Raw genomic sequence first — 24,947 nt, 5'->3', positions numbered from 1 at the left:
AATGTCATGACTGTACAGTGTCTTGAATTCTCATTTATATATGTTCCCCAGTATTTGTTTTGTACTATGTACAGTGCTGCAAAAGATATTAACGCTATGTAAATTATACAAAATAATATTAATAAAGGCACATGCCAGCTTCCAAACAATCAGCAGTACTCCTGCTAACACTGCGGACAAGCAGTTATTGTAGTACACTCTTCCAGATTTTTTTTTTTTACTATACACCCCCCCCCCCCTCCTTCCCAGTAACTAGCTTTACTATGCAACCCACACACTAAAAACTCCCCTATCCCACAGTCTCTTTAACTTTGGTGAGATGGGACCCCGTGAGCCGGTTGTTTGGCCGTGGAGCCCTAACCACTCAGCACCACTTTAGCTGTCCTGACTCCCACCCATCTCAAACCCTCTGTATCACATCCCAGAAACCCCATGTCACTCCCATATTGTCAGCTATATTCCCACTCCCTCAATTATTGTGTCCTCCTGTGTCCCCAGTGTGTCCCCAGTGTGCCCCCCAGTGTGGCCACCTCTGTCTGCCCCTGTATATCTCTCACTCTCGTGTAGTCTGCTCTGGAGCTCCCCCCCCCATCCCCGTGTGTGTATGTTGGAGAAGTGACAGCATATCTCACCTAATCAATGGCCGCAGTAGGGAAAACAGACCTCTCGTCTCCTGCACACATGTTCAATTGACTAGGGACTGCAGAAATCAATGTGGCGTGAATCCTACGCTGCATCAGAGATAAGAGGCCACAACTGCATCCTGGGATTTACCAACTGTTGTCCCCATGCAGTTAAAGAACGATTATTTATGCTGTGAAAAGTAAAGGGCATGTTTTAACACGCAGAGTGTGCATTGTGTTATACCCACGTTATAGTGTGAACTTAGCCTTTCGGTTTTGGGTCAGAACATGAATAGCCTCTTTTTTTTTAGTGTCTGAATGGTAATACAAGTAATCCATTGAATTTCTATCAATATTTGAAGCAATACTCAGTATATTTTCATACACAAAAACAGATAAGACACTTTATAACAAAAACCATTTACAATTCAGAATAAAAAGACCTATAATCCTGACCCAAAGCATAGCAGTAAGCTCACATTTATTTGAAGGCTTTTCATTAATGAAATGATAGTGATGTGAATTGCTGAAAGCAGCTACTAATAGAGCACATGCAAATCCTTAAATACAATCTACAGACTATGTTCTGCAAGTGAGTACAATCCAGAACAGTATCAGGGGATTATTCTAATTCGAGAGGATTGAGCAGCCTGTTATTTAGGTACAGTGGATACTGGGCAAGATAATTAAGGTTGGAAACATTTTATCATTAATATTAAGGGGCAGACTTAGGTTATATAGCATCCCGTGGGGAGTTTTAGCATAATGCAACCTGAAAAATAGTCACAAAACTAGGCTTGTGCATAGAATTTCTCCCAGTTTACTAACATCCTTATTGCAGCCTTATGTTTGCACATTGCTTCCAATATTTAGCACAAACTTCTGTGTTGCCATAACATACACATTGCCTTTTATAGGTATCGTTTTGCCCTGCAGGAGAGGACAACGTTTTCATGGAGGATGCAACTTGACCATTGAACTTGGCTCACAGTTTAATATTCTGTTCACACAGAGGCCCATAAGCAATTAACTTTTTCTCCTGAGTTTTCTCCTAGGAGATCATTTTTCATCTTTTTAAAATAATTTTTCAGCACTCTGCAATTGAAAAAATAAGAAAAAATAAGTGAAAAGATACTGTCAAAATAATATTTGCTTGCTGTTGGTTTAAACAGAATTATATTGACAAGTTGTGAAAATATCACCTAGGAGAAAACTCAGGAGAAAAATGTAATTGCATATGGGCAAAAGACACTGAAAAATGCTGGACAAAAATGCTGGACAGTGAAAGCTGTGGAAATCACATGCACTAGTGATGAGAATTATGTTTCTTAACAATTCAGGACAGTTTTTTTTATATAGCTGCAGTTTAACAACATGACTGCAGTTATACAGACCTATAATTCCCTAACCTTTCAGGAACCCTTTCCAAATGTCTGGTATGACATTTTTCGGATTGGACACTCTTGCCACTTAGCGTACAGTTTTTAACCACTTAAACCGCGGTCTCTGCTCCCTTACGGACCAGATAAAAAAACTGCGGCATAACGACGACTACCTACGAATCGCCGCACATACCCACTGCAATCGCTGTCACTGCCGCACGTAAGGAAACTGGGCCACCCACTCTGCCGTCTCTATGATGGCAGAGTTCATGTGAGCCGGTCAGGAGCCGCTTTCATTGGCCTGTCCCTGTCTTTGAATGTAAGCCAATGGGAGCTGCTTATGTTGATAGACAGGGCCAGGAGCCAATGACATAAACTCCTGGCCTGCTCACAGGGCTCTGCCATTATAGAGACGGCAGAGCAAGTGAGCTGCGTCTGGGAGACAGCGGCAAGATCGCCAGGAGCGACTAACGTGCGGCGTCGCTGTATTAAAATCTATGCCCTAGCAGCCAGATAGCCATCACAATGGTGTAGATTTCAATTAGCACAGTCCTTAAGTAGTTAATGAACATAGGCCAGGTTGGCTGAATCATTTGCCCTTAAAGTGTATCTAAGACAGGGAAAAGACTTTTACATGTTTGGGGCTTCTTCCACATCTCCAAGTGCTCCTAGCCACAGTAATGCAATCAAGGAGGCACATGGCCTGGACAGTGCATGCGCCATGGTGCACGACACAGCCAGTCCTGGACTTAAATTGGGTTGAAAGCAAGCAGCACAATAGAGGGGCCCTTATAGTGGTAAGGAAGAGATCAATTTACTGTTAAGGTCTCTACATACTTGCACTAATAGTTGTCTGAAACAATCTTTGTTGACACTTTTGGTGGGCTGATCTCCAAATACTCCATATAGCAAACAGGCATAAATACCCAGCATGCCTGATCACTAACCTGTACACACATGGACAAGGCAGCTGGAAAAAATCTTGAATGTTGGCCTTTGGTTGCAGGTGTGTTCAGGCTAACTCATATACTATGTATAGGAGTAAAAACGCTCCCAAAATGCTGCATGTCCTGCGATTTCTAAAATCGCAAATCGCTCTTAGTGGAGCCATAGCCTTGCATTAGCAAAGCTTTTTTTTTTTTTTACAAGCGCCAGTGATTCTCAAAACTCCTAGTGTGCCCCAGGTCTTACAGAGATTTTTTCACAGTAAAACAAAAATATTGTATTACTTTTTTTCTCCTCCTGTCCTTGGTGCTGGCTATAATGCCAACAGTTCTAACCAACTCATCACTCTGCAATATTACATGTGATACACCGCCACAGCCCAGTACCATAGCAGTGTCCTAACTGCTGCATGAATACAACTATGGCATGGGACAAAGGTATGGTTTAACATGGGGAAATACACACATTTATAACTTGACAGGCTAAGCAGTATTTTGTACATTTTTTTAAAATAAGTACAGGACAAAAATGATTCATAGAAAAAAAATAAAATTTATTTCAACAGCTAATTTTTTTTTAAATGTTAAACAAAACATTACAATATTTATTTGCAGTGCAAACCACCTTGGAGTATAATAACTTCACCTAGCTTTATAGAATATTTTAAAAATGTACCAGTTTGTGTGATTATCAAAAAGCTAATGACTACCTAATTAAAGTGTAAGTTCATCTTTACAGGTTGAAAATAAAAATAAGTATCAAATGCATTGAAATACTGTACTTCGTTCAGACCTATGCTTTAATCACAGTGTATATTCGTTTTTCTGTCCCACATATTTAACAGAGCCAAATGATCTGACCTAGATAGTTGTAAGCACAGACACATGAATGGAGAGTTCTACAGCATTTTTTTATGTCACAGGCAATGCACTGCTGTACAGGCGCTTGACTAACAAACACATATAAAATGTGGGGTTCCACTTCTCCTGTGTGTCACGGCTGGAACAAAAAGTTGCAATACTGTTTCACACATATGGAAAAGTGTAGGAACCGTCATTCTTTCCCACAAGCAGGAAAAAACACAGTTTAATTACGGGCCACATTCTTTTTAAATGTCTTACGCTAATGTACCACTTAGACTAGCTATGATTCAGTCAGCATGAGGGTGAGCTTAATATAACATGCAGTGCCTCTTTCAAGAGGTTTAGATGACCTGCAGTAGACTAGACTGTGCTTAGCTGTCAGTTACAATATGGTTTGTTTGATTCTAGCAACAAATTACTGTTCTAATGTAAACAAAAAAGGTGAGATTCTATTTTTCTTGAGAATTTTCTAAATGTTTTATCTATACCGATCGAAAAATTATAAATAAAATGATCTCAACTTCTCTGTGTGTTATGTGCATATACAAACACAGCCAGTTCAAAGGGTTCCTAACTGAAAATGGTAAATAAGAATAGCATGCTGCAATTATTATAGTAGTCTATAGCCTTGCACATATGCAAAGGACTGTTGCCAAGGAAAGATTGGGGTGACAGTTTGAGGATGCGGTACAGACATGTCACATTCTGTTGCTAGGCAGTGGGGAGGAGAGCCAATGGTGCAGTGCACATCAGAGCGGCAAAGATGGGTGAAAGAACAATGCCCTTGGCCAACACTCAGCTGAGTTGAGCCATCAGGTGGATAACTTGTCAACCATATGCTAGATTCCAAGCACAAGTGGCCACTTTTGGCCAAGGACCATCTACCGTGTGTATGACGCTTAAGGCTAGGTTCCCACTTGTAGCTGGACCACAAACGGCCAGTGGGAGTGAACAGTGTAGTGTCTGCTCCAATGGTCTGTTGTGGTCTGGCTGAAGCCCAGGGCAGATGAGTTTCATCCATAGGCTATAAGTAAAATGCATACGCCTGTCGAGGAAAATTACAGACAGCACTGAGGTTATGTCCGCTTACCCAATAAATCCAATGGACTGACAAGTGTGAACAGATCCTATTTATAAATTAGGATCAGTTCACTGTCAGTTTTGCCATTCGGTAATACAGACAAAATGTCAGTTTTCCGTTCAAATGGGAACACAGCCTAAGTGTGCAAGAAATGAGCTGCTACAGTAATTACTCACAGACATATAAGAAGCCATAGGCAGCACGTACACTAAACGCCAAAAAGTATGCTGCTGCTATGCTTACAAAATGTAAAATTTTAACTTCCTGGCAATTTTAAGAACTTACAGCTGGTTGAAATTCAAAATGAAAAGATCAGTTTTAGTAACCAGTTAAAAAAAAATAACATGTGTAGCACTAATATATGCTATAGAAGATGGGGTGAATAATGGATAATAAGTATAAATGTGACACCGAAGAACACATAACAAATAAGTTACTGGTGAAAGAGAAACAGAAACAGGTTGTAAAGGTGAACTTGCGCTTTAAAGTGCAGGACAAGTTAATAGTTTCTCGGAAATGTACCCTGTTAGGAGACCTAAAACATAATAAATAGAGATACCAAAAGTTGACCTTGCACAAGTCAAATGCATCTTTAAAAAATTTTGAACTAAAAAAACTCATTTAAAATGTCATGGTATATTAACAGTTACAGTTCATACTTATCTTCATGTTCAACAATGTGTTCCAACAGAAGCAAATGTGGACATTTCACGACGGATAGTGCTGAAAGGGGAAAGTTCCAGCTCAGTAGTATATTCATTGTCATTATCATCGCTTGTTGCTGTTGAGGACTTCTGAATGCATTCATCACAACAGCAACAACAGCATTCCATGAAAGCTCTACTGAAAGGTTTACAAAGGCAAAACAGAAGGACCGGGGTAACACATGATTTGAAGAACAAAAGGAATTGACTGATCAGATGAAGAAGATCCAAAGTCTGCCTGGAGACTCCAGTGGACATATAAGCCGTTACGATGTTACATATATTTTCAGGGATTATGCAAAAACCATACAAGATTGTTAAAGCAACTACGGTACAGTTCATCTGACTTTCAAGCTGAATCTGCCGTTTATTTCCCCTTGTACAAGCTTTCTCAGCTCTCCGGATCTTTCTTGCTGTTACAAGAGAGCAGGTTATGGTGAAGAGAGTAGGCAAACAGAAATAACATCCAAAGTACCACCACAGTCTTGCACCATCATACGTAAGAGCCAAAACATAAATGGTATCGGGAAGATCAGTGGAAATTTTGACAACACAGCGCTCACGGAGAGTGTTTGAACTTAGTGCAGACTCATCCCTGGTTAGCTGGCGTAGTACAACTTCGGGCAAGGCTAAGAGGAGAGCACCTACCCATATGACAGCTAGCTTGGCTGTTGTTGATGTGCAGTTCTCAATCATTTCATAATACATTTGTACGTTAGTGGCAGCACGGAATCGGTCAATGCAGAGAGCACACAGTGTGAACGTGGTAACGCCAAGGGAGGCTACCTAAAAGAAAGGAAAACAACTAATGTCAGCTTGATAAGATCACACAACTAAAGTAGACAGAATTTTACAGAATTTAAAATGATATAGGCATTCTTTGAAAAACAAACTGATAAATATAAATCTATTAACCGGAAATATAGAATAATTCTACAAATGTCATACTATTATTGTTTTAAATACTTGCAACTCCGTCTTCCTGACTCACTAAGCGGCTCTCATTGGCCAATTATCACCATCTCTAGTCATGTAATATTGGTAACAGAAAAATAGAGGACTCCAGACTTCCATTCAAAACAGTTAATTTGGGTGCTGGCGGCGCTATCTTAAAATTGGCGCTGCATAGACCCCAATGTTAATTGCTGCTATTGTAGCGCCTGGGGGTAATTTAGGTGCCGATAGCACTCAAAAAGGTTAGGCTGTTGGCACCTGTTAATTAGCCTATTGAGCAGAAACGGCCATGATTGTATTGGAGAATATTGTGTTGGGTGGGTCGGTTATGGTTAGGGATTGTAGGAGGGAGTCAGTTAGGGTTATGCATCGGTGACTGGCTCGGTTAGGCATCAGTGGGGGATAGGCATCGGCGAGGTGGGGGGGATTGGTTAGGGTGGGCAATGGCAGGGGGGTCAGTTGTGTTAGGCATCAAGAGGGTGGGCTCATGGGAGAGTAAGGTTAGGTTATGCCGTAGTAAAATATCGGTAAAGAGTACAGATATTCTACTATGGTAGTTATGCAGTGACTCATAGTAGAATATTGGTAAGTTACTGATTTTCATATTGTGGCTATATCCAGCACCCAAATTCTTTCAACACCCGTTTTAAATGTACACCTTCCATAAACCTAGAACAGCTTCTTGTGATGTAAATAAAATTGCAGCAAAGGGCCTTATGTGGTCTGTGGAGAATATTTGTGCTTATTGCCTATGGCAACCAGTCATTTTTCTTGTTATATTTGCAAACCAGCACTGTGAAATAAAAGTTGGAAACATGATAAACATTTCAGGGGAACCAACATTCCCACATACACTCAGGAAAGATAATGCAGGGCACAAATTCTCCTGTGGTCCCCAGAGATTGAAAACATAAATAGTAGGCAACAAAAAAACAAACAAACAGGCAAGTCCTTATTACCACCCTTTATATCTGTACATGCATTTAATGTATGAAGCACTTTTGACATCAATCTGATTTAAATACAATTTGCTTCATCATTTTTGCAATAAGTCTTCCATATTATATATTTGATTAACTTTTTCTTCTAGGAGATAATTTTTCATTTTGTGTTTAAAATTACTTTTTTTTAGCACTCTGCAAATGAAAAAGTAGGTGAAAATTGTTTTATGACCAAAACCATTCCACAACACCAATATGGATGAAAACATTAATGAACAACAGACACGCACAAGAAGAAACCACAAGATAACTGAAACAGATGCCCATGGTTATCTGTCAGGTGTCATCTTCTAAAGTCCCCTAGACAGGTATTAGAATTTCAATGAATCAATTGTCTGTCATCACTCTGACAGTCTAATCGCTGTGGAGGCATCCTGCGTCATCTGCACCTAACAATAGTTGCATAGCAATAAGGAAGCCACTTGCTTTGCTTCCACTTGCAGTGGGCAATCATTTGCTTCTCATACCCATCCCCTCTATGCTCCATACTACAGTAGGTACCGTTCAGCCAAGCCAAACACATATAACCAGCACCAGCTGCCAGGCAGTCAGACTGTTAGCTGAAACAAACACAAAAAATACTTGTAATATCAGCTGTTAATGTTTAATGTGTGGACAGAACTAAACTGTGAGAAGCAATCTGGCTGCTTTTAGTAACAACTCCTTGTTGTTTTTGTTAGTCACCACTAATGATAATGTAATAATTGCTTTTACTATTCTCCAGTAACAAATTAACAGTGTAAAATATACTTGTGACAACATTAAGAGTTACAGACTCATATAGTACATCGGCTTCTTGGAAGTTACCAACTGGAGTGCTAAAAACATTGGCTGTAAAAAATGCAAATACTGACTCCCTTGCGAAAAGTTAGAGTCCATAAGGTTACATTGACAGAGCCTGTCAATAACAAGCTTTGTCTTAATGAGGACAGGGGGGGGGGGGGGGGGGAGGTTGCAAGGTTAAATACAATACTGACGTCTTCGGGACACAGGTGACGCTCCGCACTCCTCCTCAGCAGCGGCCATGTTGATAAAGCTCTTTGGAAACCTCAGCCCGCGTGGCCGCAGCCCAACCCTTGCTCGGCAGCCACTTATCAGGCCGTGACTGCCGAAGAGCCGTGGCCATGTAGGTGGGAGTCACTATAGCCTCGGCAGGCAGTTCACAACAAAATCGCCAAGGTCCGTCTCCAAGGTAGGCGGAGCAATCACCTGCCTGGAAGGAATACATCTGGACAGGTAAGTTTGTAACCCTGCGATCCTCCCCCATTCTCCATCATTTAGATAGAGCCTGGCCGTCATGACAGGCTCTGATGCTGCCCCACTCTGCCAGTCCCTCCATGGGCTGGTAATAACCCAAAGGATCCTGTTCAAACTCCTTACACTATTATGCAAAGCTACTATCATACAAAACATACATAAGTAGTAGTGGAAAATTTGGCCGTGATCACAGTCAGGGAATTTTGGGCTCTGCCATTGATACCCATGGTAAGGGTGGGGTTGGAGTTCCACTACAGATAGTCCCTGACTTACGAACGACCCACCAATACGAACGGCATGGATTCTCTGTTTCCATGGGAATAAGCCAAAACATTTTTTTTTTCAAATTGGACTTGTAGTTTTTGAGAAAATCGATTTAAAAAAAATCAAAGAAAAAATGGCTTTTAAACTTGTATAAGCAGGTACAGAGGGCAGAGGTGACGCAGAGGGGGACACTGGAGATACAGGGGACAGAGATGGCACAATGTTCCGACTTAAGAACAGATTCAGGTTAAGAACGAATCTACTGTCTCTATATTGTTAGTTAACCGAGGACTACCTGTACTATGTAGCGAAACTCTGAGTCTGAGCAAATTGAGCAAAATAGCAGCAGTGGAGTTCTGATACAGTGAAGCAGAACTTTGCAGGGATGGCGGCAGTTGTGTGCTGGGGACAGTATTGCACAGTTTGGCTAGACTGTAGCTGAACTCCAGGCTTTTTGATCATCAGTCTTGCCGTGAGAAGGTTAATTACCAGGCTTAGTGTTAGGGGTAGGTGGGGGGAGGTTAGTTTTAGGCATAGATGATGATAGTAGAATATCTGTATAATTATCGATATTGTACGATTGGGGATAGTAGAATATTAGTATACTTACTGATATTCTACTATGGGCATGGTAGACTATCTGTAATTATACAGACTTTCTACTATCGGTATTACCTGGTGCCCGTTTCTTCTACATGCCTCTATTGCATGTACGCAAGCTATTGCTTCATATATTTCTTCATTAATCTCCATATACCATCCCTCCCAAAATCTTTGCTCCTCCTTTGAGATCCTTCTTGCCCTCCAGCTTACTCATATCCTTTCCAGCTCACATCCAGGATTCTCATGAGCATCACTTGTGCTTTGGAAATCTCTCCCACAGCCTTCCATCATGCTCCAAGCCTGGACATTTCCAAAAGCACCTTCAAAACACACCTCGAGACAAGCTCACTTATATGTTATAGCAAGTCCACCTGAGAACTTTTGGTTCCACAGCCTTCTGTCATGCCGCTCCTACATTATGGAACTCCTTTTCTTAGCAGATCAGGACAGCTCCATCTCTAGACATCTATCCAGACTGAAAACCCACCTGTTCAGTTTGCCATTTGCGGAAATATAATTTTTTTCGAGTTAATACTTCATCCTACTACTGAATCTGAGAAAGCCTAAGCACTTTGAGTCCTATGGGAGAAAGGCTCTATAGAAATGTAGTATTTAAAATAGAAATTTGCCTTCTTAAAACCGAAGATATTCGGGATTATTCAGGTTGAAGTGAGCATAGGAGCCCCCCCCCCCCCCCCACATCACTGCGAAACATGCAAAACTGTCCCTTTGTTGTCCCTGAAAGCCAAACACACCTCCAGAACTACTGGAATGCAATGATGTGTCAGCTTGTTCATTGTACAAATCCAGGCTAATCTTAGGAGTTCTAGTTCCATGAGCTTGGTGGGCAACTCTGGGTGTTTCAAGTCCTACTTCATAGAGCCACATTAATCCATGCCATGGACTGATGAGTATCAACCTGTCCAAAACAGTCTGTATATATGTTCGATTAGTGTGGCTCTGTACAATTAACAAGCTGACACATCATTGCATTCCAGCAGTTCTGGAGGTGTCAAAGATAAAATTCTCTATTGACGGCGGTAGACTGAAATCTGGTCAGGAAGGAGAACGAGTATTCTCTGAACTACAGTCTGGTGACTTTTATAGCACTTCACTGGTTATTGTGCAATAGTGTATTGATGCGTTTTAAAGCAAAAGGGTGCAGTATGCATGGACTCACAATGTAAGTTTGTGTTTTATTTTCATGACTTTTGAGTTGTTGCAATAAGTGTACCCCTTGTTTGTCTTCTCCAGTAGACATGAGCTAAAATGTCAGCTTTGAATTTGGGGAGCTGGAGTAAAGCTGCCATTGTTTTTTTTAGAATGCAGTCATAAATTCAAACTTTCAAATACTCTTAGTGTAGGGTTACACTGATTAAAAGTATTTTCAAAATTATTTTATTAATATGGTTGCTGAAAATGCAGCAAGTGGGCTGAAAAACCCATAAAAAAAAAAAAAGATTAGCTTGGTGTTATACTTAACAGGAATTCAAATACATTCTGATAGAATACTCTTCTAATGCAGCTTACACATTTCACCTTAGATGTCTACAAAACACAACATGTCATGTTTTGTTTTCTTTTAGTTGCAGTCAGTTTTATGTACAAGGTGCCAATTAATGTCCCCAGCTCTGTATGCATCCTTAACCACTTCACCACTGAGGGGTTTTACCCCCTGAGCACCAGAGCTATTTTAACCTTTCAGCGCTCCTTCCATTCATTCGTCTATAACTTTATCATTACTTATCGCAATGAAATGAACTATATCTTGTTTTTTCCGCCACCAATTAGGCTTTCTTTAGGTGGGACATTATGCCAAGAATTTTTTTTTCTAAATGTGTTTTAATGGGAAAATAGGAAAAATGTGGGGAAAAAAATAATTATTTTTCAGTTTTCGGCCATTATAGTTTTTAAATAATGCATGCTACTGTAATTAAAACCCATGAAATGTATTTGCCCTTTTGTCCCGGTTATAAAACCATTTAAATTATGTCCCTATCACAATGTTTGGCGCCAATATTTTATTTGGAAATAAAGGTGCATTTTTTTCATTTTTGCGTCCATCCCTAATTACAAGCCCATAGTTTATAAAGTAACAGTGTTATACCCTCTTGACATAAATATTTAAAAAGTTCAGTCCCTAAGGTAACTATTTATGTATTTTTTTTAATTGTAAATTTTTTAATTTTTTTTTAATTACAAAAAAAAAAAAAAATGGGGAGTGTGGGAGGTAATGAGTTAATTTTATGTGTAAAAGTCATTTATTTGTATGTGAAAAATGTGTAGGGTGTAGTTTACTATTTGGCCACAAGATGGCCACAGTAACTTTTTGTTTTAATGCGACCTCCAAGCTTCCTTCCGGAAGCTTGGAGGAAGTATAAGGAGGCTGGACACGTGAGTTTTTTCTTACAATGATCGCGCTGCCCATAGGAGAGCAGCGGATCATTGCGGGGCTTAGATCAACGAACGGGAATGGATTTTCCCGTTCATTGATCTCTGGGCGAGCCGGCGGCGGCGTGTTTACTAGCGGCGGGCGGCGTGTTTACGAGCGGGAGCGCGGACAGCGTCGGGAACGCGGAAAGTACGTATTTCTCCGTCCCTGGTTGTTAAAGGATGGAAAAAGGGGCGGAGAAATACGTACACGCGGGGGTAAAGTGGTTAATGGGAAAGTATCATGAAACAGTTTATACTAATTAATACATTACAACATTTTCAATTTCCTCTAAGGAGTTTTTCAGCTATCAAGAGTTTTAAGAAAGGGGATGTGATGTGAATATTCCACCTCTATAATCAGAGAAAAATAATAATGAACACGTCAGATTGACGTCTGAAAAGAAAAGTTGTCCCTGCAGTGTTTTATGCAAGATTGAGCTTGATCCTGACGGACGAAATTTACAGGTGTGTAAACTTCACATTCCAATGGACTAGACAGTTGTAAAACATTACTTCGCATTGCTAAGTGTTGTATGTTAACTACTTCACAACTGAGGGGTTTTACCCCTTCAGCATCCGAACAATTTTCATCTTTCAGCGCTCCTTACATTCATTTGCCTATAACTTTATCATTAATTATCACAATGAAATGAACTATATCTTGTTTTTTCGCCACCAATTAGGCTTTCTTTAGGTGGGACATTATGCCAAGAATTATTTTATTCTAAATGTGTTTTAATGGGAAAATAGGAAATCATTTGGAAAAAAAATCATTATTTTTCAGTTTTCGGCCATTATAGTTTTTAAATAATGCATGCTACTGTAATTAAAATCCATGTAACTTATTTGCCCATTTGTCCTGGTTATTACACCGTTTAAATTATGTCCCTATCACAATGTTTGGCGCCAATATTTTATTTGCAAATAAAGGTGTATTTTTTTCAGTTTTGCGTCCATCCCTAATTATAAGCCCATAATTTATAAAGTAACAGTGTTATACCCTCTTGATATAAATATTTAAAGATTTCAGTGCCTAAGGTAACTTACATAGTTACATAGTTACATAGTTACTTTGGTTGAAAAAAGACATACGTCCATCGAGTTCAACCAGTACAAAGTACAACTCCAGCCTGCTCCCTCACATATCCCTGTTGATCCAGAGGAAGGCGAAAAAACCCTTACAAGGTAAAAATTCCTTCCCGACTCCAGATGGCAATCAGATAAAATCCCTGGATCAACATCATTGGCATTACCTAGTAATTGTAGCCATGGATGTCATTCAACGCAAGGAAAGCATCTAAGCCCCCTTTAAATGCAGGTATAGAGTTTGCCATAACGACTTCCTGTGGCAATGCATTCCACATCTTAATCACTCTTACTGTAAAGAACCCTTTCCTAAATAAATGGCTAAAACGTTTTTCCTCCATGCGCAGATCATGTCCTCTAGTCCTTTGAGAAGGCCTAGGGACAAAAAGCTCATCCGCCAAGCTATTATATTGCCCTCTGATGTATTTATACATGTTAATTAGATCTCCTCTAAGGCGTCTTTTCTCTAGACTAAATAAACCCAGTTTATCTAACCTTTCTTGGTAAGTGAGACCTTCCATCCCACGTATCAATTTTGTTGCTCGTCTCTGCACCTGCTCTAAAACTGCAATATCTTTTTTGTAATGTGGTGCCCAGAACTGAATTCCATATTCCAGATGTGGCCTTACTAGAGAGTTAAACAGGGGCAATATTATGCTAGCATCTCGAGTTTTTATTTCCCTTTTAATGCATCCCAAAATTTTGTTAGCTTTAGCTGCAGCGGCTTGGCATTGAGTACGATTATTTAACTTGTTGTCGATGAGTACTCCTAAGTCCTTCTCCAAGTTTGATGTCCCCAACTGTATCCCATTTATTTTGTATGGTGTTAGACCATTGGTACGACCAAAATGCATGACTTTACATTTGTCAACATTGAATTTCATCTGCCATGTATGTGCCCATATAGCCATCCTATCCAGATCCTGTTGCAATATAACACTATCTTCCTTAGAGTTGATGATTCTGCACAATTTTGTATCATCTGCAAAAATAGCAACATTGCTCACTACTGTATCCACTAGGTCATTAATAAATAAATTGAAGAGCACTGGACCCAGTACAGACCCCTGTGGGACCCCACTGCTAACAGTCTCCCATTTTGAGTATGATCCATTGACCACAACTCTTTGTTTTCTGTCCATTAGCCAGTTCCCTATCCAAGCACACAGACTCTTCCCCAGTCCCCAGTAACTATTTATGTTTTTTTTTATTGTAATTTGTATTTATTTTTTTTTATTACAAAAAAAAAATTGGTAACAATTGGGGAGTGTGGGAGTTAATGAGTTTATATTTATATTGTAAAATAATGTATTTGTATATGAAAAATGTTTTGGGGTGTAGTTTTACTTTTTGGCCACAAGATGGCCACAGTAACTTTTTGTGAATGCGTCCTGTAAGCGTCGGAAATACGCTTACAGGAAGTTCAGGGAGGCTGTGAAACTTTTTTTTTCACAATGATCACGCTGCTTCTCATAGAAGCAGCCGATCATTGCTGGGGGGCTGAGATCAACAAACGGGAACGGTTTTTCCCGTTTATTGATCTCCAGGCAAGCGGGCGGTGGCGTGCACGAGCACGCACACGTGTGAGCGGGAGCGCGGGCAGCACCGGGGGTGCGTATATCTACGCTACGGGCGGGGAACTGAAGTTCAAAGGAGCGTAGATATACTGTACCCGGGCAGGGAAGTGGTTAAAAAAGGCTTGTGCCAGTAGGGTTTGATGCTGCTGTTGTTATTTGAAGGATAACAGTAATTTTATTTGGATTTTAAACAAAATGATTTGGTACCCATCATTTTATGTGAATATAAAGCAATCTAATAGAATCTGAAGTGGAAGAGTCTCGTTCTTTCACATGTACTTCTCAACAGACGTGATATCTGCTGAAAGGGATTATGAAGCTATGTAACCTGTATCTGTGAAAATGGAGGCTTATAGACAACCAGAGGTGGGTTCTAAGAATCCTATTAGCACATAGAGGCTGGGTCTGCATATAATGCCCAGCCTCTGTTGCTATACTATTTCCCCCCAGCGCTCTGCTGTGCCCCATAAATCAAACTCCAAGCTAGCGACACGCAGCGTGTCGCTAGCAGGCTGTTTCCCTTTGCACTGTCACTCTTGTTGCTCCCCCGCCTCCTCTATATCTCCGCTCCCCACCTGTGTCCCTTCCCTCCAATTAGTGGGAAGGGAAGGGACGCAGGCGGGGAGCAGCAAAATAGAGGAGGTGGGGGAGTGGCGAGAGTGACAGTGCAGATGTAAGTAGCCTGCTTGCGATTTTGCTAGCACAGCGTTTGATTTATGGGGGACAGCAGAGCGCAGGGGGGTCTGGGGGGAGATAGTATAGCAACAGAGGATGGGCATTATATGCAGACCCAGCCTCTATGTGCTAATAGGATTCTTAGAACCTACCTCGGGTTCTCATTAAAATTAAATTCAAAGATCTGCCACTGGACATTACCAATTAGAATACACTCATTAGAAATTATGAGTTTGCCCCTTAGCGGCTCAATGCATATACACTGCACTTTGTGTATGTCTCCATATACTTTCTTCCCTAGTAGCAGGGCCGGGCCGAGGCAGAGGCGAGAGAGGCTCCAGCCTCAGGACGCAGTGTAGGAGGCACACAACTCACTCAGCTATGATTCCCCTATTGTGTTTGAAGCAGAGAGAAATAAGAAAAGGGGATACATGGCAGTGACTGCAAGCCAGATAACTAGAGATTAAGGTGTTGGGGGGGTTGGGAGCCCTGGGGCGCCTCTTAGTCTAATAGCAGTCATTGCATGACAGCTGAGGTGGGAGGGATGGGGGGGTGCACTTTGGTGTCTCAGCCTAGGGTGCCGGAGGACCTTGTCCCGGCTCTGCCTGGTAGTTTGACTCTGACAGGTAAGCACCATGTATTTTTGGCATGAGCTGTCAGTGACTCTCTCTGACAATCCATAAAAAAAAAAAAGTAAAAAAAAGAAAAAAGAAAAACGAAACCTAGTATGTTCCTTCTAGATTATTATTATTATTTAGTATTTATATACTGCTGACACCTTACACAGCATATATTGTCTTGTCACTTAACCATTTAATGACAATGTATCGTATTAAAACGTCATGTTAGAGCCTGTTAACGGCAACATGACGTTTTAATACGCTGCGCGTTCCCATGGCCACTCCGCACATGTGCGCGCCGCTCCCGCCGCAGTTTCCGTTGGGATTCCGTTCTAAGTGATTGGGGAAAAGGACCGAGCGGTCCTCTACCCAATCACAATGCCTGAAATGAATGGACGCGACCGCGAACAGCAGCCGCGTCCATTCAGAAAACAGGAAGCCATCACAGTTTAGCAAAGTGTAAAAAAAAAGTGAACACTTCCTATACAGGAGAGTGTTCACTAGCGGCCAAAAAGTATATCACACATACAGGCGCATACATACACATACACTTATACACAATATTAACACAATTAATAAATTACACATCCAAAGCACCCCCCCATAAAAAGAATCAGCTTAAAAAAATACATAAATAGTTGCCTTAGGGACTCAGCTTTTTTAATCTATATTTTATGAGGGAAAATTACTTTTACTTTACTACATAGGGGCTTGTAATTATGGACCGGACAAAAGAAAAAAAACAAACAAAAAAACACAGAAAAATAACACCTATGTTTCAAAATAATATATTGTCGCCATACATTGTGATAGGGACATAATTTCAACGGTTTAATAATCGGGACAACTGAGCAAATAAAATGTGTCGGTTTTATCCACAGGAGAGCGTTTAATTTTAAAACTATAATGGCTGAAAACTGAGAAATAATACATTTTTTCCATTATTTTTCCCATTAAAACGCATTTAGAATAAAAAAATCTTAGCAAAATGTACTACCCACAGAATGCCTGATTGGTGGCGAAAAAAACAAGGTATAGATCATTTTCTTGTGATAAGCAGTAATAAAGTTATTAGGGGATAAAAGGAAGGAGCACTGACAGGTGAAAATTGCTCTGGTCCGTTAGGGTAAAAACACTTGGGGGTGAACTGGTTCAAGAGGAACTGTCGCAAAAATCTTAAAATTTAAGACACATACAAATAAGAAGTACATTTCTTCCCAAGAAAAATGAGCCATAAATTACTTTTCTCCTATGTTGCTGTCACTTACAGTAGGTAGTAGAAATCTGACATTACCAACAGGTTTTGGGTTTGTCCATTTTTTCATGAGTGATTCTCAGCATGGCCATTATTCTTTATAAAGACATTCCCTGAAAAATATTTATACAAAGATGCTGGCCAGCCTCCCTGCTTGCTGCACACTTTTTTGGCAGTTGGAAGGGGCAACTGCCATTCACTAAGCGCTTTTAAAAATAAAGAAAACCCTGAGAACTCCCCATGAGAAGATTGGCTACTCCAAAATCTGTCGGTAATGTCAGATTTCTACAACTTACTGTTAGTGTCAGCAACATAGGAGAAAGGTAATTTATGACTCTTTTTACTCTGAAAGAAACCTACTTCTTATTTGTATATGTTTACATTTATTTAAAATTTTAAGATTTTCCCGACAGAGATCCTTTAAAGTGTACCTGAGATGGGGCCAAAGGAAAGATTTATATCTACCTTGGGCTTCCTCCAGCCCCTCTGGAATGATCGCTCCCTTGTCACCACCTGATTCATCTGCAACTGGCCCCCGGTAAGTTGTCCAGTCAGTGCAGGCGCAGTCTGGCCGGGAGCGTTCTTTGCAGAAGTACTGTGCAGGCGTCAACAGGGGCGAGGCCAGGCCACGCATGCACAGTATGCCCTGGACTAAAGGACTTTCTGGGCCAATTTGGGGAGGATCCAGGCGCTAACGGAGGACAACAAGGGAACGAGCAGGCCAGAGGGGGCTGGGGTATGTATAAATGTTTTCTTTGTCCCCATCTCAGGTTTACGCCAACTGTCCCTTAGAGGGGCTCACAATATAACCCCTTCCCTAAAGAAGACTTTTTTTTAATAGTAGAGAGAGAGAGAGAGAGAGACAGAGACATACAGTGGGATGCGAAAGTTTGGGCAACCTTGTTAATCATCATGATTTTCCTGTACAAATCGTTGCTTGTTATGATAAAAAATGTCAGTTAAATATATCATGTTGGAGACACACACAGTGATATTTGAGAAGTGAAATGAAGTTTATTGGATTCACAGAAAGTGTGTAATAATGGTTTAAACAAAATTAGGCACTAATTGTTGGAACTCAAAATGGCTTGGTAAGCTCAGTGAATCAAATTATGAGCAAGAGTATTTAAGAGGGTCAATTGTAAGTTTCCCTCCTCTTTTAATTTTCTTTGAAGAGTAGCAACATGGGTGTCTCAAAACAACTCTCAAATTACCTGAAGACAACAATTATTCACCATCATGGTTCAGCGGAAGGATACAGAAAGCGGTCTCCAAGATTTCAGATAGACAGAAGCGCCAAATGGTGAGAACCGTCAGAGACAACCCACAGACCAGCACTAAAGACCTACAACATAATCTTGCTGCATATGGAGTCACTGTGCATCGTTCAACCATTCGGCGCACTTTACACAAGACGATGCTGTATGCAAGAATGACGCAGAGGAAGCCTGTTTTTCGCCCACAGCACAAACAGAGGTATGCTAAAGCACATTTCGACAAGCCAGCTTCATTTTGGAATAAGGTGCTGTGGACTGATGAAACTAAAATTGAGGTATTTGGGCATAACAAGGGGAGTTATGCATGGAAGAAAAAGAACTCAGCATGCCAAGAAAAGCACCTGTTACCTACAGTAAAATATGGTGGTGGTTCCATCATGCCGTTGGGCTGTGTGGCCAGTGCAGGGCCTGGGAATCTTGTCAAAGCTGAGTGACGCATGGATTCCACTCAGTATCAGCAGATCCTGGAGACCAATGTCCAGGAATCAGTGACAAAGCTATGGCTGCACCGAGGCTGGATCTTTCAACAAGACAACAACCCTAAACACTGCTCAAAATCCACTAAGGCATTCATGCAGAGGGACAACGTTCTGGAATGGCCATCTCAGTCCCCAGACCTGAATATAATTGAAAATCAGTGGTTTGAGTTAAAGGGAGCTGTCCATGCTCAGAAGCCATCAAACCTGAATGTACTAAACTCTCATTGGAACCTAGAGGAAGCATTTAGAGGCTGTAATTTCTGCAAAAGGAGGATCTACTAAATATTGATTTCATTTCTTTTTTGTGGTGCCCAAATTTATGCACCTGCCTAATTTTGTTTAAACAATTATTGCACACTTTCTGTAAATCCAATAATCTTTATTTCACTTCTCAAATATCACTGTGTGTGTCTCCTGTATGATATACTTAACTGAAAATATTTTATCAAAACAACCAATGATTTATACAGGAAAATCATGATGATTAACAAGTTTGCCCAAACTTTCGCATGCCACTGTAGGTAGGTAGGTTGGGTGTTCAGTGAGCATGTTAGTTGAGGGCGGCTGTTGACAGCAGGCTTTATGCAGTAAAAGGTACAAAACCGGCCTTTAAATGCCATACATTTCTAAAATCAAAATCTGGGTTTGTTAAAATGATGGTTTAATTTAAATAGAAAATAATTATAAAATCCACTTTTTTTAAATACATAATGAATTAACATATGTGTCAACAGCATAAGTTTATATTTATATCAAGTACTTTTCTTCCATTGGAGCAAATAACATTATGTACCACAACATGCAGCTCAGGTCAGTAAGCACAGATGCGCTGCTAGATTTATGATTCTTCACTATCACTTTGTCCTAGAATCTGGACAGCCAGTCTGTTTTTTATGCAAAACTGATATGTAGACACAAAGCAATGACACCAAGGGAAATCTGATATAAAAAAACAGTATGTATACCTGCCAGTGATTCTTTCACACAAGCAGATCAATATCTGATCATTACCTGCCTCAAGCAGACAGTGTCTGCATACTTTGCATCTTCTCTAACAAAATAATTGGTGATCAGCATAGTAAATATCCACGTTAATAAATGCACTGCGAATTATTCTGTTACAAATGTGTGAGACACAGACAACACTCTTGTCTCACAGTATTCAGTTATGCGTGGCTGCTATAAATATATCATTAAAAGTGTGCTTGAAAATTGTTCAGCAAGAATCCCCTACGGTACGTTTAATGCGGCGATATACCGTAACAATGCCATTTGTGAAAATATTTCTCTACTTTAAGGCTTTGTTCACATCATACGCGCTTCCGTGCGCATTTGGAAGTGCGTATGATGTGCTGAAACGCAGGAACTGCAGAAGGGCATAGACAGCCCTTCTACCGTTCACATCTACTGCGCTGCGCAGCAGTACGATACGCTAGGAAGCGCTTGCGTACTGCTGCCTTCATTTTGCCCAGAAGCGCAGAGCTGATCGCATCACTGTCAATGGATGGGATCAGCAGCGTAGCGGGCACTGGCGCAGATGGTGTACGATCGTACGCGTTGGGTTCGGATCGCATGGCCATGTGCACTAGCTAGATGTGAGTAAGGCCTAAGGCACATTTAGATGTAATAAAGTAGTAATAAAAAAACAAAAACAAAACAAGCAGAACCACTCTGCAAGGCATGATTTACTCCCTGAAGGCTACTTCTCTGTGCACTACAAGTTTAGCATGGAATGCTTGATACAGCACTACTGGTCTCACTTAAAGGACAACTGTAACAAGCGGGAGGCTGACATATTTATTTCCTTTTAGGCAATACCGGTTACCTGGATGTCCTGCTGATCATCAGCCTCTAGTACTTTTAGCAAAAGACTCTGAAGAAGCATGCAGCAGATCAGGTGTTTCTGACATTATTGTCAGATCTGACAAGATTAGCAGCATGCTTTTTCTAGTGTGATTCAAACACTACTGCAGCCAATAAGATCAGCAGCGCTGCCAGGCAACTGGTATTGTTTAAAAGGAAACAAATATGGTAGCCTCCATATCCCTCTCGCTACAGTTGTCCTTTAATAGCTAGAATGATTCTTGGAACAACCTCTAACTATCCTTCATAACCATGGTGAACCTACATTGCCTTTTACTACTTTGGTTTCATACTTCTGAAAAATGACACACTTGCCGCTAATCAGAAGGTGCTACCTACTGCTAGAAAGCATGCGTATGCACAGCTCATGAGCAGAAAATGAATGCAAAACGCAGATTATATTTATCAGAGAGCTCTATATTTTCAGATTATATTTATCAGAGAACTATATCACACTTTATACTGCATATCCCACAAAATATGCACAGTACCATGAACGAAATAAATATTTTGCCAAATTGTACTGCGGTTCTCTTTTTAGTGATCTACATTATGTTAAATATCTACAGGTAACTGTCTTTAAAGTGAACCTCCAGACTAGAAATCTACTCAGCAGCACTGAAAAGGCGTGGTGTTTAACAGTTTCACGGCATCAGAACTTTGTTTTTCTTACTAAAGCCTCATTTTTAGCTGCACAGAAGCTAAGCTCTGGCCATCAAATTTTTCCCCTGATGCTGTGCAAAGCATGATGGGACTTCTAACGTTGATGTTCTCGTTGCCTAGCAACTGGGATTGGTGATCAGGACACAGGACAGTTGGAACTGTGTCTCATGCTCCGTCACCTCCTTTCAACCAAAAAGATGGCTGCCCTCATGAAATCACAAACATTTGCCTGTTCTTTTAAAACAGGGTGGGTAAGAGATTATATTACCTATCTATTTTAATTAACATAACTAATGTAACTTAATGGCAGTATGTTTGTTTAGGCTGAAGTTCCTCTTTAATGTACATAGAAATGGGACCATTCCAGAAAACTTCAGCACACTGCAAATATTGGCACTACCTCTGCTAAAAATGCTACTCTATAACCCTGATGTGGGACATAGGTTTGATCTATTTTCAACAAATTTTCTGATGAGATCTATTGATGTGCTGTGTGCAGAAGGTGTGGTTTTGACTCCGATCAAAGAGAAATCAATCATTTTGCCACATCAAATCATTCATCTAAATCAGCAGTGTCGGGCAGACCGAGGGCTGCATTCCTGTAATACGCTGGCATGTCCAGACGTTGTGCCATGTGATGCCCTGTTGCCATAGAGACCCCATGCTAAATTTGGCGATCGGGTGAGTTTCATGGTCCCCCTTACTGCCCGTGACTCTGCAGGGAGTGAGAGGGGAAAGGGTCCCGTGGGCCGTAGTTTGCCCAGCGCTGATCTAAATGTATGGAAACCTTTACTCGCAAAAGTAAAAAGATTATCAGTCTGCATTTCCAAGCATCACAGCAGTATTATTGGAGGAAGTGGCAGAGGTACTTCAAGAAAAAAATGGGAATAGTTTACACAGTTGTTTTTTAAGCTGCACAGGTCACCAACCACCTCACCATTTTCTATTTCATGCACATAGAAGGATAAGCGTTTGTGCCAATCACTCTTTTGACTTATGAGCAAATCTTATTCAGATATAATGAAGATCCTACTGCATGCAAACAGTGGATGCTCATCAGGTGATTAAGTTAATACATCAGAAGTTTAAGCAAATACTTGCTTATTTCATGTAGCTGCAATAGTCATACTAGTGCAGTGATGGCTAACCTTGGCACTCCAGCTGTGGTGGAACTACAAGTCCCATGAGGCATTGCAATACTCTGACAGCTCTAAGCATAACTCGGGGAGGCAGAGGCATGATGGGATTTGTAGTTTTGTCACAGCTGGAGTGCCAAGGTTAGCCATCACTGTACTAGTGTTTCCAGTTGCTTTTTTCACTTACTGATGTCACTTGGCAAGAATCTGGTTCCCATTTGTGAACTACAGTATGCACATTAAAACGTTTTTCTTCATTTTTATTTCAGTTGTTTTTTTGGAAGGATACTTAATAATGATGTAATGCCATTATGTGCATAAACATTGGGTTACATTAAAAACATGTGCCTTAGAGGGGCAACAAAGTCAACCACAAAAACAGGAATTGTTTAACAAGTGGAGGCCCCTGAGAGGGTTTCTTCCTCATCTTTTTATTTTTTTTGCAATTGGTTATTGTCCGGGTCACTACTAGTAGTGGGAGGTTATACCTGGTAGTCCAACTCCTCCGGGATGGCAGATCAGTATGTGCCATTGCCAAAAGGTTTGCTGTGTCGCTGAGTACAGTCTAAAGGGCATGGAGAAGATTCCAAGAGACAGACAGTTACATTAGGAGAGCTGAACAGGGTTGTAGAAGGTCCATAGACCATCAATCAATAGGACTGGTATTTGGGCAAGGAGGAACTGGATGAGCATTGTCTGAGTCCAACAAAATGGCCACTGGATTGAATTGCCTCTGACCAAATAATCAGTAAAAGACTTCATGAGGGAGGCCTAGGGGTCCGACATCCTCTAGTTGGCCCAGTGATCAGTGCCCAGCACTATGGGATTTGACTGGCATTTGCTACAGAATAGTGGAATTAACAGTTTCGCCACTGGCACATTGTGCTTTTCATTGATAAAAGCATGTTTATCCTGAGGAAGTGTGAGGCCCAGTGCACACCGAGCGGATCCGCTTGGCTATTGTATTTCAATGGGCTGGTGCACACCGGCGGGTTTGAGGTTTTTTGCAAACCGCAAATGTGCCTCCTGCTGCACGTTTGCGCTTTGCAAAAAACCTCAAACCGCCGGTGTGCACCAGTCCATTGAAATACAATAGCCAAGTAGATTTTCAGGCGGATGCGGCCGGCGGATCACATCCAAAACCGCTCGATGTGCACTGTGCCAAATATCTGCAATCCGCACCCAAAACCGCTAGTGTTTTGTGGATCTGCTAGCGGTTTTGGTGTGCACTGGGCCTGAGAGATGAGAAAGGGTCTGGAGAAGTCAGTTATACTCCTCGTAATAACATTCAGCATGACTGGTTTGGTGGTGGATCAGTGATGGTCTGGGGAGGCATATCCATGTAGGATATTGGCTTGCAAAATGTATGTTTTTTCTTGCATAGAGAGCTTGCTGTGATCTCTAGATTGTCTTGTGTTGATTTTAGCTTGCTGGAGTCTGGTGGAGTTTCTATTGTTCTACTGTCTGTTAAGTTGCGTACACACATCTGATCTTTCGCCGGACTGTCGTTCAAACCGGTCATTTGAACGACTTAATGTGCAAACAACAAGTCGTTCAAACGTCATGTACCAACTAAACAGCTGATATGCCAATTTTGCCTAATTTATGTGTCGTGCCCACAAGCCGCCTCAAGGCGGACCTGATGGGGAAGCAGCGACCAATGAGTAGCAACGTCTACGTTGCTACTGCATCTATCGTGTTGCCATATATCTGAGCGAATTATATTAACACGGCTTATAACCGCTATACTCTTACAATCCATCTCTGCTAAATGAGATATGTTATAGGCACGAGATTGTATTCTATGTACACACTTAGCCACGATCAACAAATATTGTTTATAATTTTGCCATGTGATTGTGTTTATATGATTAAGCTCTCTCATTGGTCGCTGCCACGGGCACCGCCTTTCCATCTCCGTGATGTCTTGCGGGGGGTGTTACTGTCCGCAGACGTCACTGGATATCTGACTGATGCGAGGCGGCTGAGCATGCGCTCTGCCGCTTATCGCACGGTGCGGCCGGTTCCCCATCAGGTCCGCCTTGATGCGGCCTGTGGGCTGGGCGGCTGTAGTGTCAGAGTCCACGGCGTTGCCATGACGGCGGTGAGCACTGAGAGAGAGGTGTGTGCGGGGAGGAGGCGCCTACTTTTGAACTGTGCAATCACAGACTAAGGTATAAGTTCCCAATCAGGTCCGCACTTATAT

The 24,947-nt window shown here is 41.2% G+C and overlaps 1 protein-coding gene across 1 annotated transcript in view; it reads right to left on the bottom strand.

Moving 5' to 3' along the window:
* Nucleotides 1–3,482: 3,482 nt before the first annotated feature.
* GPR37 (G protein-coupled receptor 37) overlaps nucleotides 3,483–24,947 on the bottom strand; it is a 41,575-nt gene continuing 20,110 nt past the window's right edge. Inside the window, exon 3 of the mRNA XM_068276372.1 lies at nucleotides 3,483–6,384. Coding sequence (XP_068132473.1) covers nucleotides 5,566–6,384 — 819 coding nt within the window. The 3' untranslated portion in view covers nucleotides 3,483–5,565. The remainder of the gene's footprint in view (nucleotides 6,385–24,947) is intronic.

Source organism: Hyperolius riggenbachi, chromosome 3 (assembly GCF_040937935.1).
Source record: "Hyperolius riggenbachi isolate aHypRig1 chromosome 3, aHypRig1.pri, whole genome shotgun sequence".
Lineage (NCBI taxonomy): Eukaryota > Metazoa > Chordata > Amphibia > Anura > Hyperoliidae > Hyperolius > Hyperolius riggenbachi.
The sequence above is the reverse complement of the archived record's forward strand: the minus strand, read 5'-3'. Positions and strand labels throughout refer to the sequence as shown.